Below are 17,378 nucleotides of genomic sequence, written 5' to 3'. Positions count from 1 at the left end.
GATGTGTTGCTGTCTGGGCCGAGGACTGACAGATGGGAGCTGGGAATGAGCTATTCCAGCTGACGCCATATGTTATGAAACTACAGCCACAGTGAGACACCAGCATACCTAGACCATCTGTTTGCAGGAATCCAATGAGGCAGTTATATAGATAGTAGGTTGATATATCAGGCAGTACATGGTGTTCCTACCCACTCTCAAGACACTCTTTTAAGAACAGCACAGACATAACCTGCTACTCTATAAAGAGAATGCCTTGGCTCTGTCTTAAACCTGGGAATCAAGTTAAACAGGAGAAAAGCACATTTTAAAATAAAAACATCTAATTTTGGAAGAACTTTGCAAGTTTTCAGGTATGATCTCTCAGATGGTGGATAGAACTAATGATCAGATAACTGTCTATTCTCAAGTCACTATCATTTTGTGAAAATTTTGATATATATTATCTGAAATAAGAACCATATAAAAAATACACACTTTTTTCATAAGGACAAAACGATGTTTTTCTAGTAAGCTTTCATTCACTGTTTCTCTACTGTAAGCTCTTCAGGAAAGAATTTCTGTCTTTGTACCTTCCTGTACAGCACCTAATAGAATACAGACCATGGTGTGTTCTACCCTGTATATAAACAGTCTCTGGGCAGAGAGAACAGATGAGTGAATTAGAGAATGTATAAAATACTAAATTATTTCCTGCCTGGATCTCACATGTAAGACAAAATGTTATAAATATTCAATGCTATACAATTTATTGCAGATAGCAATCTTCTTTCTTTACTTGCACACTAAGAGATGAAAAATCTCCTCTGTGGAGAATTTATCTGAATTTTCTCTCTCTCATCTGCTTGCACATAGACCAGTGCTATAATACATGGTTTGTTCTGCATGGCAGTCTCCTGTAGAAGAAAGCTCTAATCAGAGTAAGAGATCTTAAAGATCATCCATGTGTCAGTATTCATTTGAGGGGAATTACTGTACATGTTAAAGTGGGTAGTGAAAGCTAAGGAGGTGAGAAAGCTCAGCCAAAAATGATGCAGTTTGTGTGCAGTATGACCTATCAGCTAATTTTTAATTGAGTTTTGTCTTCTGCTGTCATATTCCTTACCAAATGTCTCAGACTCTGATCTTTTCCAACCTAAAAATTTTGTGTTCATATAAAGGAAGAACCAAACTCCCTTCTTTCAACCTGTATCACTTTCCACTCACCTCCTACTTTGCAGTTGCTAGAAATAAAAAGGGAATGCACACTGAAGTGATACCACCTTCTGGGCTTGTCTTTTACCTTTCCCACGTGTGTACGAAGAAATCTTTGGAGCTAGCAAAACACTGAGAAAATACAGTATTTTAACGCCCCTTCCTCTGAACAAATCCCGGTTCCAGAAGCACACTAAGCACTAAGAAAGTAGAAATGCTATTATGTTTGCAATTAAATATGCATCAACATGATTCACTGGTCTCGGATATAAAGAAAAAAAAAACACGACAGCAAAGACCATCCCATAGAACTACTACTATTGTCCACAATAAATTTATTTAGTCACTACGTGCCTTGAAAACCGAAAAGCCACTGCCAGACTCACTATTGTTGCTTGCTGATAGTTGCACGAGTAATAAGCAGCTCACACTTGCTTATGTTGTACAGAGTGTTACAATTTGTTAAAACAAAATTCATGAGTCTGAAGGAGTCTGCTATGGATAGATTTTAAATGTTCATTCCAGAATGTTTCTCTTTACTAGCATATTCCTTGGGGAAGTCCTTTTACTTGTAGCAGTGTGTGCCAGAGCCATTTTCCTTCAGGATTTGCCATCAGACATTGGCACGAGATCTCAGCAAAGGTTCAGCTTCTCAGCCAAATGATTATAATTCAGAGTAATTTTGAACATTGTTTGGATAGCTGCTTTTGATATTCATCACAAAATCTCGGCCATGAGTGATAGAAGGAATAGGATAATCCCATACAGCACTTCCATGTTAGAATGGGATTTTTCTCTAGGTAAATATTAAATTATACTGCATCCACAGGAGTTTTCCACATTTTTACCACATCAGAGTGGGAAAGTATTCTATGTTTTATCTATAATACACCAACATATGTTTCCTAACTTCACTGTCTCCCTCTTAACTTCATTTCTATTGCTTTGTAAAAAATAATTATTTCATTTCATAGCAAGTTTTTTGTTTGTTGGTTTTATTCTCCCTATATACACTGATTCAGCCAATGCATCTCCTCCACACTGCCTCAGTCCTTGCATAGCCAAACTATTACTGTTGGTCCAAAGCAATCCTCAGCTTGTGCTCTCTTGAGTCCAGTGATATGGACCAATGAGCCATTTCACGTCTCATAAATAAGACCACATAATTCTAGTGGTGTGAACTTTTCACAGGTTGACTACCTCTTTATGCTAATGAGACACCTATAACAAAAGGCTCTAGTAAGATCCTGTCTCACCAGGCTTATTTTATTCTAAGATACATATTCTTTGCAGGCTATGCAAAATGGCTGAATTTCCACAGCTTCAAATCACAGTTTTATGGAAGGTGAAAGGAAAGGGAGAAAAGGGCAAAATATTTTGTTTCCATTATATTATACCTCAAATTCTTGTTTAATTTTTGATATGCTATTCTTCCCAGCATTTGCTCTATTGAACACAGCAATGATATTGTAACTGTTAAATAACCAGCTTCAGATACATTGTAAGTAATATAAAGAATAAACGTTCTAGTAATTACTAATTTCATTAATAGTCTTGCTTTTACAGAACAGTAAGAATATAATTTTCAAGTTCTTGTATTGCAACATATGACAATATTACCTTTTTTTTTTTTTTGAATTGGTGTAGGAATACACTATAGATGTATTTTTCCGCCAAAGCTGGAAAGATGAAAGATTAAAATTCAAAGGACCTATGACTGTTCTCCGGTTAAACAATTTAATGGCCAGCAAAATTTGGACACCTGATACCTTTTTCCACAATGGAAAGAAGTCAGTGGCTCATAACATGACGATGCCAAATAAATTATTACGAATTACAGAGGATGGGACATTGCTGTACACAATGAGGTGAGCCCTAAAATATTATATCCTTCATTTAGTTTGACAATTTAACTTGGTAAAGCAAGATATTTTCCAAACAGGAAACAGGTTCCTTTTTCAGCATAATTTGATTCCTGCTTAGTAGTTATTTTCACAATAGGTCATAGAATGATGGATAAACAGACATCTGCAGTGTTCATTTTTTTCCTGCTGCTGTGCCACCTTTACATGTCCTGGATGCATCTCAATACTTGATTTTAAAAAGGTACCTAGAGTATTAGGAATCCATCAGTTTGCAGAGGACCTTAATTTGGAGCTGCTTTCAAGTATTCCATCAGCAAAACAGAATTACAGGATGGTTTGGGTTGGAAGAGACCTTAAGGACCATCCTGTTCCAATGTCCCTGACATGGGTAGGAACACCTCCCACAAGATCAGGCTGCCCAAAGCCCCATCCAGCCTGGCTTTGACCACTTCCAGTAGAAGTAGAATAAAGACTGAAAGTTGAACATAATCTGGCCTACTAGATCATATATAAGGGTCTCTAATCTTTGCTTCCTATAGAAAGCAGATTCTAAGAACTAGCAGATGACCAGAGAATTCATTGCACATTCTCATTTCTTGTGCTTGTTGATAATACAGAACATGAGAATCTAAAAATGGTCATTTCTTATTCCATTTGTAACAACAATACACTATAGTATTTGAAATTTTAGGGGTATGAAAGATTCCTGTACTGGCATCATTCTTACTGGAAATGGGGTATTCTCTCCATGACAATAACAAGTTGAACTAAACGGTTGTCAGCAATGGGGTAAATATATCCTTTGAAAATAATGATGGTACACAGTGGTGGAAACATTCTGGATTAAAAAGACCTTGAATTAAACAATGAAAGAAATGGTATATTGTCTCTACAGAGCTACATGTTCGTGAATCTTTTGACTCAAAGTCAAGATGAATAGTTCAGTACGTAGGTGAATATTGAACTTTCTTTCTTTTTACAATTCTAAAAATGCTTTTAAAAGCAATACAAGTATTTGGAGAAAAAAAAGCCTCCAGGATTTTCGGAAGTTTGTCAAATGTGTTCAATGTATCTGAAACATCATTCAAGGCTCCCTAGGCTAGAGTGGAATGCGGTTGGCTAGTGCTTAGACAAGTCCAGGTCTACCTAAATGCTTGGGCTGCTAGGGATTTAATCCACAAGAACACTACCATGGCAGCACGTGGTTCATGTCTCCATTTTTGACCATAACCATTTCTGTTTCTTCATCTTTGCAAGTGCTTTAATGCAGTCTTCTGCCTGGTATTCAAGTGTTACTGCCCATTCCTTGCTGATGTTTGATACACGACTGTTTCAGCGAATGTTTCTAGTTTACTTAACCTCTCATACTAAGCAACATCCTTGCATCCAAGCCAATAGCATCATAATGATTTCAGCAAATGTCCGAACAACCAGAGTGGGCCAGTTGAATGACAGCAGCAGGGAAATGATTTTAGTTTCTAAGAGAACTTAATCCTCACACCAAGGTACAAGTCTGAGTGTGTCTCTGCTGTATAGTAAGCCAAGGTAGAGGGCAGACTCATTCCCGCTACTGTGTTTACATATGTAGCCTGTCAGCATGCCTGTCAGCACCCCTAGACAGGGCCTGTTCTAGCTGTTTATTAATCACAAAAAAATAGTATAATGCCTGTTAACGTGTCTTCACAGAAGTCTATTTGCTATTTCTATGAAACTAGGATAAATGTGTCTTTTTGCTCACATTATAGATTGACTGTGAGAGCAGAGTGTCCAATGCATTTAGAAGACTTTCCTATGGATGCACATGCTTGCCCCTTGAAATTTGGAAGCTGTAAGTTTATTTTTAAATTGAGGTTTCTCCATTTTAAGGCCACTTTACAAAAGTATTTTGCAATTGAGCAAACTTCAAGGTTTTAATTGTGTATTTTCCTATCTTCAATATGTGTCTTAAATATCCTGAAGTGTCATACTTGGACATTCACAAAGGAGAAAAATGGTAGCACTCAACTTCTGGAAAAATAGCTTAGAAAATATTAATCTTACAGTTGATTTTTTTTAAAGTCCCGAAATCAATTTTAGAGAGAAGTAATACAGACTGTGGATAACTCAATTGGTTTAGGTAAAAATAGTTTCGCTACCATAGTCTTACTATGTTTAGAACGAAATTTTGTCTTAGACTGCAATACCATTCATATTACAATCGTGACACATCTGGAAGTGGAAGATGTCACAAATCTCCTAAGAGAGTCCTACACTTGCAACATTTTTTAACCTTATATTAGGGAACACATTGAACAAATATAATGTAATTGAAATCAGAGTAATAACTGACAACACTTACAATAAATCAAGAATTTCTCCCAAAAATTTCGATTTGAATTGTAGCCGACCTGTAACCGATACTTTGAAACTTAGCTAAACATATTATTTCCATAAATTAAATATAATCCCTGCTACAACTCTTTAAGATTAAATAAATAAATTGAAGAGTTGTTTTACTCTGGTTGATTCAACACAAACATAGAAGAAAAAACGTGTGGAAAATGTAATAGTGTACAAATTGTTTCCTCAGTGGCTATTTTTTCTAGTAGAAATGGGTCATTTCACTGATAATAGGTACTTAGTGGCTTGATACATTTTAGAAGTCAACAAACAGAACACCCAATTCATTCTTCAAGTGGTACCAGACAGGGTGATAATTTACTTTGGGCTGAATAGCTCTATGTTTACAATGAGAAAGGACTGATATTTTGTCTTTCAAGACCTACTAGCCTCCTAGATAAGATTTACAGAACAAAAAGCTCATACAAAGTTGGAGTATAACTGACAGGAACAGTTTACTATTTGAATGCTAAGTTTTCTTACAGCACGCGTCCAAAAAACCTTTCCAAATCTCCCGTGAAACAGAAGAGGGGAAAATGTTAATTAATATAGGGCAGTGGGTCCTGGACCAATAACAGCAGATCTGTGCACCTGGAATCACCCAGGATCCCAGTTACATCAGAAGTGGTTGCAGAGCTGAATTTCTCTTGAAATGCACTTTAAGGAGTTTATGCTGACTGTATGTTGGATCTGGAAGATAGGAAGACGGGTACTTGTGCATAAAACCTGCTAACATAAAGTTAAACCATCAACAGGTTTTGTATAAATGTGAACTAGCAGACTGAATTTTACACTTCTATCTAAATTTATTCTGTAAAGTATTTTTTTATCATTATATACATTAGTTTTCTTAAATCAAAAAAAAAATCAGAGTTATTTCTAACTGAAATATCATTTTCTGCACCAGAGTCAGAGGTGAATACTAACATTCTAATTTCAGAATGCAGGTATGGGCCATTATATTTTACAGGCTATTTAGAGTATTTTTGTGCTTTGAACACAAATGACCTTCAAGCCAGCTGTTCTTAGCAGGACCTAACAAAACAAGTAAGTCCAAATGCTGGGAAGGGCCATGAGACAAGATCAAGGCCTTTTCAGGGAAACTCTGCTTTCTGCTATTAATTTAAAAGGAGCTTCTAATCTGGGGGAATGCCTTCTGCAACATGCTTTTACTGCAAACACTGCTTGGGGACTTCACTGTCCAAAAGAGGACCTTAGATATGGGTCTCTCCCATCCTTCCCATTACATTATATAACAGTTATCAGATTATAAAATATTTCTGTCTGAATACTTAGGTATTGATACAAATAGAACTATCTCCCACTGGACAAATGGCTAGACTCAGGCAAGTTGTGAAAATAGGTCTCACGGTTGTACATATAAAAAGAGAACAGTTGTAAAATTTAATTGCTGCTTTTTCAGTGGGAATCTCCTTTCAATACATTTGGGACATTTTTATCAAACAACTAAAGCAATTCGTAAGATTCATCTTAATGGACTGAAGAGTTTACTGAAAAAGACCTTCAATTGTAATGAAAGACACTCTTTATGTACAGATTACAATACCAGACTTAGTAGCTCCCCAAGGTAGTGTTTGCCCAGCAGTGTTTGTTTTGAATTAAATTGGATAAGAGTTTTTCCATATCCTCCACTATTTCTCATCTCTTGTTGAAGCTGGATTCAGAAAAGCCTCATATTTGAAGGAGTGGCATATCTCCCAAGGACTCTGCCCATACTGTAGAGGCCAATAAATGCTTGACACAGCTCCAAGGCTAAAATGATTTGCCAAAATAGCAGTTTGAGCTAGAGGTTATTCCAATGTAAGTACAATGTGACAAATGCTAAAGAGGCTTCTGGAACAACAAAACGCCATATGTTGGCATAACAAAATCAGAAAGGCAGCTGCTGTCCTCAACTCTTCCTACAAAAATCTGATTGTCAGTTTAAAACTAAGGCCACTCTGGAAAGCAGCACTGAAAGGAGCAAAAGGGTATGTTGAACTTACGCAACATGTCAGCCGGATGCTGTGGGTAGGAGGGAGAACAGACCATCCGTGATGGAAATGGAGAAGTGAACCTGGTGGGGTGAGCTCATTTCCAGCGCTGATGAGCATGCTGCCTTCCCTCTGACTCCTAATCCACTGTTGCCCAGCAGCTCAGGAAATCAGTTCCTTCTCTTCCAAACTACTCATGTGATCCAGAACAAGTAAAATGCTTTAAAGTTAATATTATCTTTTTTTTTCCCCTTTTTTATTTTATTTAGCTAGATTAGCAGGCCAGTTCTTGTACTTACTGTGGCCATTATTTTTAAGGCCAAAATTATGAAGAAGTAGATTTGCATTTACCACTGCTTCCAAAAGAGCTAACTATGTGTTATAGTGCTTAGGGAATAAGAAGTCTGAGGGCAAAAGTAACCTTCCACTTCAATAACGCGGGATCAAATGCCATGCAATTAATTTACCAGTACACTCCACTCCATTCAAAACCACCTCTTTAATCATTGTTATCTCTTACACTGATACGATAAAATTATTAATTCACAAATGAGGTCAAGGGAATCAGATTGTTCCTTTCCCTTTCCTGCTTGCCTGTTCTGAAAACGCACAGAGAAAATCTCATCCTGCAGGTAGGAGTCAGTTAGTCACCTATACACACATTTATAGTACCATTTTAGGTGTCCTAAGATGTCCCATCTGGTTTCCAGCTGCCTCTGGTGGGTGCAAGTTTTATGTAGGTTCTAATCACACATTCAGTCCCATACATGTCTTGGATACTCCTAGGTGCCAAGAATGACACTCAATGCCTGTATGTAGACAACTTACTCCCACTCTGAATGCTCAAAGCAAGAGCTGTCAGACTGCAGACTACACAAAATGGCAGAAGAATATTACAGTACTACGATAAAAAATGTTATGTATAGTTTAATTCATGAAATAACAGAAATAACACACTAATAACAGCACAAAACACCTGGATGATATATGTAGGATACTACTGAATTATCTATATAACATGCTAGACTAATTGGGTCTGGAAAATACAGTGTTTTTCTTTTGCTCTTTTTAGGACTTTGATAAATGTGAACTTGAATAAGTGTGAGCATTCCCCAGAAATAACCAAAGAGGAAAATAGACTCACTGTGATTTAAACTCATGTGAGCCTAGGCAGCCTCAGAACTATCTGCTATACTTGTTATACAGCAAAGGCACCATGAGAGGGTGATGACAAAATGGAGAGCTCTAGCCAGGCTGAAGGAGAGGTCACTGGAGCTACTCTGAAAAGGACTTATTTTCTGACAGTGGCCCAGACACCACCAAACCACCACAAATTAAAAATACTGGGGCTCGTCTTTCTTTATAGTAGTTAAAGATTAGAATAAGAGCTGGAGTCCTTGCATGCCCATGAAATTCCATGTCTAACTCTCCCTTCCGGTTATTCAGATTTTATATAGGTGGGAATGATGTAAGGGAGAGAAAGACTTTCAATGCCATTGAGGGCAAACCTTAATCCAGCCCTACAGCAGCTATTTAGCTGATCATAATACAGATAGACCTATAAAATCACTTATATTCCCCATAATCAGAAAGTTCCAGTATGCTGATTGTGGGTTTTCTACAAGTGATTACAGAGTATTAAGTATTCAAAGTACTGCTCAAAACCTTGTTCTGTTAAAGACATATGGCAGTAGATGGACAAAAGCTGAAATGCAATCTATTTGTTTTAAATTAGATGCTTATACCAGAGCAGAGGTTGTGTATGAATGGACACGGGAACCAGCAAGATCAGTGGTTGTGGCTGAAGATGGCTCTCGACTGAACCAGTATGATCTGCTTGGACAAACTGTGGACTCTGGAATTGTTCAGTCCAGTACAGGTTTGTGAAAAAGGTTTACCAGTTTATAGCAAAATGAGACCTCAAAGATCATATTCTTGGAGGCAGTGAAATAAGATGCTGAAAAAAAGCATATAGTCTCTTAAGGAGGTATTTAGAAAGTGAAAAAAATGTCACCAAATTAAAAAAAAACAAAACATTTGGAACATTCAAACATAGTATTTAGGTACCTTAATGCTGCCACCAGCTTTTACTCCAAGACTGTTAAAAGTGAGATACACAAATATAGCCATATAGCCCTTGTTTTCAGTATTAGTTAAATGTAATGTTGAAGCTGGCTAAAAAATTTTGCACCTCGCATTTTCTGTTTCAAGATTTAATCTTTGGGTGTGTTTTGTTGTTGTTTTGTTTGCTCGTTTGTTTTTTATTACTTTGGAAAGGCGCAAAAATCTGAATACAGTAATAAACTGAACTTTGAGCATGAACAAGATCTTAAAGTGTTGACTGGAATTAATGTTCTATGAATCAGAGGGAAGCACTCCTTCAGACGTAGCTGTATTGCTCTGAATGCCCCTGCAGCTGTAATGGAACTAAAGAAGTACACTTGTACCTGCCTATACCAAACTTTCTAATCTGTCATTCATTAAATGAACAAATATTTAAAGCAAAGTGAGTCATTTTAAGGTGAACCCTAACTTGTGTCTAATTTTTTTATTTAGCCTCTCAGTGTATGTTCATGCGGCCTATTAAGCTAACAAATTTTCTCATAGACTAAAATTTCCAGTGGACCACTATTCAGGTTACTGCTTGGAAGCTTCTGTTATGTAATCATAAAAGTAAGTGGGATGGCAGAAATAAGGACTTCGCATAAGAAATATCAACACAACTGCTTCCACAGATTCACTACATTCATTATTGAGCACTGAGGTCTGCATTGGTCAAAGAGAAAGAAAAGCAGAGAGAACTTTCGGCCTGGCCACAGACAGAAATATTCCTGTTGATTTCTTTGGAGCCAGTAATTCACCTCACCTGCCCTTTCCTGGCAAGTCAGTGTGATTTGTGAGGGACTGCAAGGATCCTGAGCTCTGTGCTCTTTCTCTTCGGAGGCTGAGAGACCGCAGCAACCTGCATGGCTGCCCTTTTGCGCTCATTGCCAATTCCCTGCTTACTCGATGCATTTTAAGGGCAGCAGGACAGTCAGAAAAGACTCATAAACTTGGGAACATATTTAAACTGAACAGATAATAGCAGATATAATTCAGGGTAGTTAGATGGTATTGTGAGAAGCACCCTTTAAATTCTTAAGACAGTCAGATAATAGATGTTTAAATAGAATTAAGGCAAACCTAAGAAGTGTAAAAATTCTTTATATATTTCCATGAAGTAACTAAATTACATTTCCTTTGCCCGTGATATTTCATAGGTTTGAATTTTGCCTCCTTTTTTCCGCCTGAAATTTTTACCATGCTAATCCATAAAGTTAAATGAAGTGTTATTAATATTTACTAAAACAAATATGCTATTGTTTAGATGCAGAAAAACATTCCAAAAAATTAAATACAATGATTATCAAAACTAAATCCGAGCCTGTTAAATAATCTTTTAGTACCAAACTTGCAACTCTTTTAAATTAATACCTGATAAGAATATACAGTTGTAGAAACATTGATTGTTTTCAAATTCAACATCTCAAGGAAAAGTGCTTCTTGACATTTGCCTTCACCAAAATAACGGTGGGGTCAGAAGTGGGTAATGGCCACCTTTCTCCCCATTCAGATAGCTGGGCAGCTATCTCAACACAATCCTCCGGCACACCTTTATCCTCTGATCATCTCTGTTTTAAGACATGACATACGTAATTAAAACTGTGAAACCCCTCCCTGTTTTTAGAGGGGTGGAGATTGACTCATCTGACAAAAGGACAAAAGGATCTTTTTTCTTGTTCGGGGTCTAGAACAAGATAAATACAAATTCTGATTTTTTTCAGGAAAAGAGATCTGCAATTGTCGTTGTCTTCAAGATAGTCTTTCAAAGACTAAAATGCTTTTACAATCTAGTTATTCAGTCATCATAGAATGCCTTGGGTTGGAAGGGACCTTAAAGATCATCTAGCTCCAACCCCCCTCAGGTTGCCCGAGGCTCCCATCCAGCCTAGCCTTGAACACCTCCAGACACAGGGCATCCACAACTTCTCTGGGCAACCTGTTCCCATGCCTCATCGCTTCTACAGTGAAAAATTTCTTCCTAATGTCTAATCTAAGTCTATCCTCTTTTAGTTTAAGACCATTCCCCCTTGTCCTCTCATTATCTACCTGAGTAAAGAGTCCTTCTCCATCCTTTTTATAAGCCCCCTTTCAAGTATTAAAAGGATTCAATGAGGTCTCCCCAGAGGCTTCTCTTCTCCAGGCTGAGCACCCCCATCTCTCTGAGTGGAAGAGGAACTGGTTGGAAGTTGGACAGTGGTCAGCAGCTGTCATGTCGCCATGCATTTTAATTAAAGACAAAATATGGGAAACTGAAGATTCAGTAAATAACTGGAGTGTTTTAATCTCTTATAGTTATTTAAGTAAAATCCATTAAAGATCTATTGTATTCTAATAAATGACTCCAGTCCATTGGTATTTTGGAGACCTACAAAAATGTTTTTGACTTATAACTGAACTGTAAGCATTATTCTAGGCCTATGTTTTGCCTGAGATGCTCATGGCATTACCTTTAACTGACTTCTAGCTCAGAACTATTGTCTTAACAGATGAGAGTAATCCCTGTCTTTTAAATTGCCTTCATGCTTCGAATCTCGTTCTCATTTTTCAGAGGTTAAAAATACTTTCATAATTTAAACAGCTAAGTAAAGCTTCAGAGCAGAGTGGTGTGTTCACTCTATATTCTTAGCTTGCCAGCTACAATCACTGAATTAATTCTGACACATCATTGTGAACATTTTATATCTGATTGCATTAAAATAGTTTCCCATGACATATTGTAGTAGATGAAATTTAATTATTGTTTTTTCTAGCTAAGACTGGCACCCTTCAGAAAATTATAATCTCTGTTGTAGGTTGTTCTGGTGAAAGTTACAGAACAACAGGTAAAAATTAAGTCAAGGCCCCCCTTACTGTTCCTGAAGTCCTATTTTCTGAAAGAATATTTTCCTTGTATATCCTTTGCTCTAGCTCTCAATTTTTAATTGGTTCTCTTTTCCGTCCTTTGCTACTGACTTCTATTTTATATTGAAACATACAGTGAGTATTGTCACATCTTATTTATAAGATTTCCTCAGGGTTATATATTGAGAAAGATTGTTCAACTGAATGTTCTTTTACACTCTGAATTAAAGAAAAGGGCATTTGACATGCTCAGTGCATAAGCAGTCAACGTCTAGACATAGTTTTTCGATCCAATTTAAGCTTTTCCTGTACAAGTGCAACAGTCTCTTTCCACTTGCCTACGTTTTAAAAGAGAATAATGGTAATTTCACATCATCTCTAATCTAGACAGAGGTTTTCATCCAGTCACATTTCCACCTGTTTCTTTCCTAAGCTAATGTCTATTGAATAAAGAATCAATCTACAGTGAACAATATGTCACAAGTATAGGTTTTACCATCTATATACTGTTTTTCAAAATCTGTTTTCAATGATGTTGTCAATAATGTCTGTAAATATTTGCTGTCCTCTGGAAGAAATGGTTTATGGAGTTATATAAATACTTAAGATGCCTTTTGTATGTAATTGGAATACCCAGATCATATATTCTTGTAGCACCTTAAAAGTTACTGGTAATGAAAATATTATACATTATTCTTGCTTTGGCTATTTACTATGGGAGAGAATATTAATTTAGTAAGGAACTGAATTAGTGGTATAGGGATGCTTAGTCTTCAGAGCAGATAAAGCACAAATAGTGATAATACAAACATAATCACATCAACAATTACAACTACAGCTTGGCCCTACTGAAACATTTCTGACTTCCTGTCTCCATTCAGTCATTGTTTGATGTTTACATGTGTATATTACAGTGTGTTTCCATCTTCTGATAGAATTAAACCTTTCACAAGAGGCCTAAACAGCCACCAGTTAATGCAGACTTTTATTCACTACTCAGTGAAGAAGATGAAAAAGATGCAAATTTAATTAGCATTTCCCAGAACTGTCTAGTTTTGTGTTATTAGTGGAACTTGATTATTAAATGGTGGAACCTTTATTATTAAATATTTTCTTCAGAGCTGACCCAATTTGATCTGAGGACTTCTTATTTTTATAATAGTAGTGATTATAATGAAAAGTGAGTTCCTGTAAGGTCTTTTAATTTGTTTATTTATAAAAGCTTTAATGTTTTTTGTTGTTGTTTGTTTTGTTTTGTTTTTTAGGAGAATATGTTGTTATGACTACACATTTTCATTTGAAAAGAAAGATTGGTTACTTTGTCATTCAGACTTACCTGCCATGCATCATGACAGTGATACTGTCACAGGTGTCCTTCTGGCTTAACAGAGAATCTGTTCCAGCAAGAACTGTATTTGGTAAGAAAGACCTATAAACTCCTTGGCAATCACATGCCAGATAATTTTAAGAAATTTTGTGATAAAAGTGGTTATGTGTAATGTTATATTGGAGAACAGCAGGAGCCTGTACATAGTGCAGTACACAACAGTTAATGTGTTTCATTGTGAAGATGCATCAGAAGCTGATACAAGTTCAAAAGCTTTTAAACTGACTGTAAAAAGAGACCTGAAAATATCTCAATCAATCTATTCCAGTTCTACTTTTCCAAAACAATAAATATATGAATAAAACATTTCCAATAAATGGCAATGGCTTCCATGGTGGGGATTGTCAAAAAGTATTAATCAATGGGTGTTGGTCCTTTGACATCCTTAGGCCCTTTGAAAATTCTTATCCTGAAAATCCCTTTTGTAGGCTGCTGTCTCCTGTTGAAATCAGAGATCATCTATTGTGCTTATAGCAGTGAAAAGATGCACTTAATGAATGCAGTAAGGAGGGAGTCTGTGGGATTCTAAGTTTATACAGTTGGTCCCTGGTGTTTTAACTGCTGCCTGCAAACACTTATTTTAAAATCAGAAAAAAACAACTAGCATGTTTTTTGAAGCTATTAATCCAAGTCAAGCACATGGTTAAAAAAAAAAATATATAACAAATCTGGTTAGGGAAAATAGAACCTAAGATTTTTGGAATGTTACCTAGCCTTTTTGTGGGACATCTGAACATCTTTGGCAGGAGGAGGTGGAAAAACACACAGCCAAGTTGGCCTTTAGACCCATTTCCCTGCCTTGGGGCAGTGCTGGGGCAAGATGCCACGGGCCCTCCTGCTTTGCTGAAAAGAGTTTATGCATTTACACTGTACACAGCAAAACTGGAGAGAATAACAAGGCCTGATGTTGAGAAACATGCAGACACTGTTCAACTCTTGTTGAACAAGAGCTGCTTTTATTGACCTTTTTCTTGCTCTCTTCATAGTTTTGCTTTAGTTTCCCAAAACCTCTGGAAATAATTCATAACATGCATAACCTTAGACCTCATGAACCAAGTAAAGACTTCCTGTAGATGTATGGATTTGCATTTACAAAAGAACGGTTTAAAGCACAAGATAATTAAATTTGATTTACATAATATGATTAATGTCTAAAATTAGTTCAGGAGTTTTATTACTGAGAACTGATCTGGGACTTATATGAGCTTCTGTACTCAAAGCTACTGAAATTGTAGCTATTTTATCTCGCTTTGCACATGCCATTTAAAAAGAAATGTCAGATCAGCATTTTGCAATGCCGTACTTCATTGTCCCTAGATGGAGAACAAAATTTACTAGTCTCATAATGAATAAAAAATAATACTGTATGATGTTGCAGCTGTTATCTTGAGATATCTCAAAATTTTCCTCTTAGAAGGCACTATTTAGTAAATAGTGTTTTGTTTGCTTTTTCGTAACATAACAGGAAAGTTTTTTCATTTCCTAATGGCAGTGAAAAGATGTCACAGAATATTTTGCATGCATGTATGTATACAGAAGCACAGCTTAGATATTTTAGCCCACTTACTAACGCAGACCATATACATTATAAAACCTGCTTGGCTACTACATAAGAGAAATATAAGCTCACTAATAATGAGTCAAAGATGAGATTAGGTTGTCTCTCGGGGAAGGAAATTGCTTCCTCACTAGGCACTAAAAATTCAAGTTCTTTACACCAGTGCATAAATACATTGTTCATTATTTGCCCTATTTTAGACCGCTGCACATTTTCAATAACACTTAGTGCAGTGAAGATGAACTAGCAAAACACATTCAATACGTGACACTAGAGTTGTCAAGGTAACTTGTGGAAATACAGTTTGATGTATATGTCTAGCTTACGCTTGTAGATTTTTTTTCAAGCTGCTATAGGCAGAATGAGTTCAATACAGCCCTGCGACTCAGTGAAAGCTCCATGGCCAGCTAAGGAAAAAAGCATCATTGGCAATGGGACAAGCGGATATCAGAAATACAAATGCATTCTTACATAAGGTCTTTGCTATTTTGAGTGCATCAGTAAATAAAAGGACAGAGATCTCTAAAACCATCAACTTAAATATATGGAATATATCATGTAAAGCTTAGTATGTTTGAGTATAGGTTTGAAGGAACATATATAAACTACTTTACCATTAATCAGGCTGAGTAACATGAAAACAATGTTTTTAAGTTTTATATCTTATTATCTTAGAACTGTTGCAACAATGAACTAAAAATATGAAATTTTCACATCTGCAGTGCAATTCACAGGGCTTGGATAAGGAACAGGAACAATAATTCCTCAAATTCCATGAAGCATAAAGTAGCATCCAGTCCAAAACTCAACATATTATTTCCATCCCCATTTTAAAAAAAATACCATTGTACTAAAACAATGTCAGAGAACAAAGGTATAAAAGAGATGTTACAAAGAACCTGCAACTTCCACAGGAATTGAAATTTGATTTTAAGTGAATTTAAGTTGAGAGGTCTATAAAAATTAGGGGTAGAAATAAGGGTTTCACTTCTATTGTAATAGTTGAGAATTGAAACACAAAATATAGCCACTGATATAAAGACCTAAAAACTTTGTTTTTCAGGAGTAACAACTGTCCTAACAATGACTACGTTGAGCATTAGCGCAAGGAATTCACTACCCAAGGTGGCCTATGCCACTGCTATGGATTGGTTTATAGCGGTTTGTTACGCCTTTGTGTTTTCTGCACTCATCGAATTTGCAACAGTGAATTACTTCACAAAGAGAGGTTATGCATGGGATGGCAAAAGTGTCGTTCCTGAAAAGGTAACACCACTTAATATTTATTGCAACAGGTCATATTATGTCATGCATGATCTCTGTATATTTTAGCCTATTAGAGCTCCTGTGCAATTTAAATAATTATTCTAAAAGTTTCCTCATGCTCACCCACACAGCATTTCTACACACACACACACACACACACACACACACACACAATAATTGCTTAGACACTGAGTACCTCAATATGTTGTCTTCTTCTCTGGATGATATTTAATGCTATTAATAACATAAAAAATATGCATAGTCTCTGATTTTTCATAGAGGAAAAAAACATTTTTGCAAACAGGCTCTGGGATTTTGACTTGTGCAGGTAAGCAGGAAGGAGACACTTTTTTTTTTTAAAGGGAAGGCAATTCATTCTCTAATATTTTGGCAAGAGAAAGTGTACATGTCTCAATATATATGTAGAAGAAAATCTTGTGACTGCAGTACTTGAGAGTTTTCAAATTATATTGCTCCCCAACTTAAACTTCAAGAGAGTTGCCATGTAGCCATCATCACATAAATCACTACAGAGCCTTTTCTTTCTTTTGCCTCCTGTTTTTCCCCTATTAACAAAAAAAACATGTTATTCCTAATTCTTAGCATATAGGAGAAATTGAATTGTTTTGGGGGAAGCATTGACAGTCATTTTGGGAGTCTGTAATCCTGTTCCACACATCCCTAAAGGAAATGAAGGGCATCACATTGACTCCTTTGGTATGGGATTAGACTGTCTGTAAATCACATATGCATCAATAAACTGTTGAGGGTGCATACGAGATGAAAGAAAA

At 36.4% G+C, this 17,378-nt stretch overlaps 1 protein-coding gene and 1 long non-coding RNA gene across 6 annotated transcripts in view; one reads left to right on the top strand and one right to left on the bottom strand.

Annotated features, from left to right (window-relative positions):
* LOC308177542 overlaps positions 1 to 17,378 on the bottom strand; it is an 82,032-nt gene that overhangs the window by 18,031 nt on the left and 46,623 nt on the right. The window lies entirely within an intron of this gene.
* GABRA1 (gamma-aminobutyric acid type A receptor subunit alpha1) overlaps positions 1 to 17,378 on the top strand; it is a 41,921-nt gene that overhangs the window by 19,648 nt on the left and 4,895 nt on the right. For all 4 annotated transcript variants that reach the window (XM_080555008.1, XM_080555007.1, XM_080555009.1 and 1 more), the window contains 5 exons: positions 2,842 to 3,062; positions 4,805 to 4,887; positions 9,168 to 9,311; positions 13,642 to 13,794; positions 16,385 to 16,587. In XM_080555008.1, the coding sequence (XP_080411134.1) occupies positions 2,842 to 3,062; positions 4,805 to 4,887; positions 9,168 to 9,311; positions 13,642 to 13,794; positions 16,385 to 16,587 (804 nt within the window). The remainder of the gene's footprint in view (positions 1 to 2,841; positions 3,063 to 4,804; positions 4,888 to 9,167; positions 9,312 to 13,641; positions 13,795 to 16,384; positions 16,588 to 17,378) is intronic.

Source organism: Anser brachyrhynchus, assembly GCF_964034855.1.
Source record: "Anser brachyrhynchus genome assembly, chromosome: 14".
In the NCBI taxonomy this organism is placed as follows: domain Eukaryota; kingdom Metazoa; phylum Chordata; class Aves; order Anseriformes; family Anatidae; genus Anser; species Anser brachyrhynchus.
This window is presented reverse-complemented; position numbering and strand designations above follow the sequence as displayed.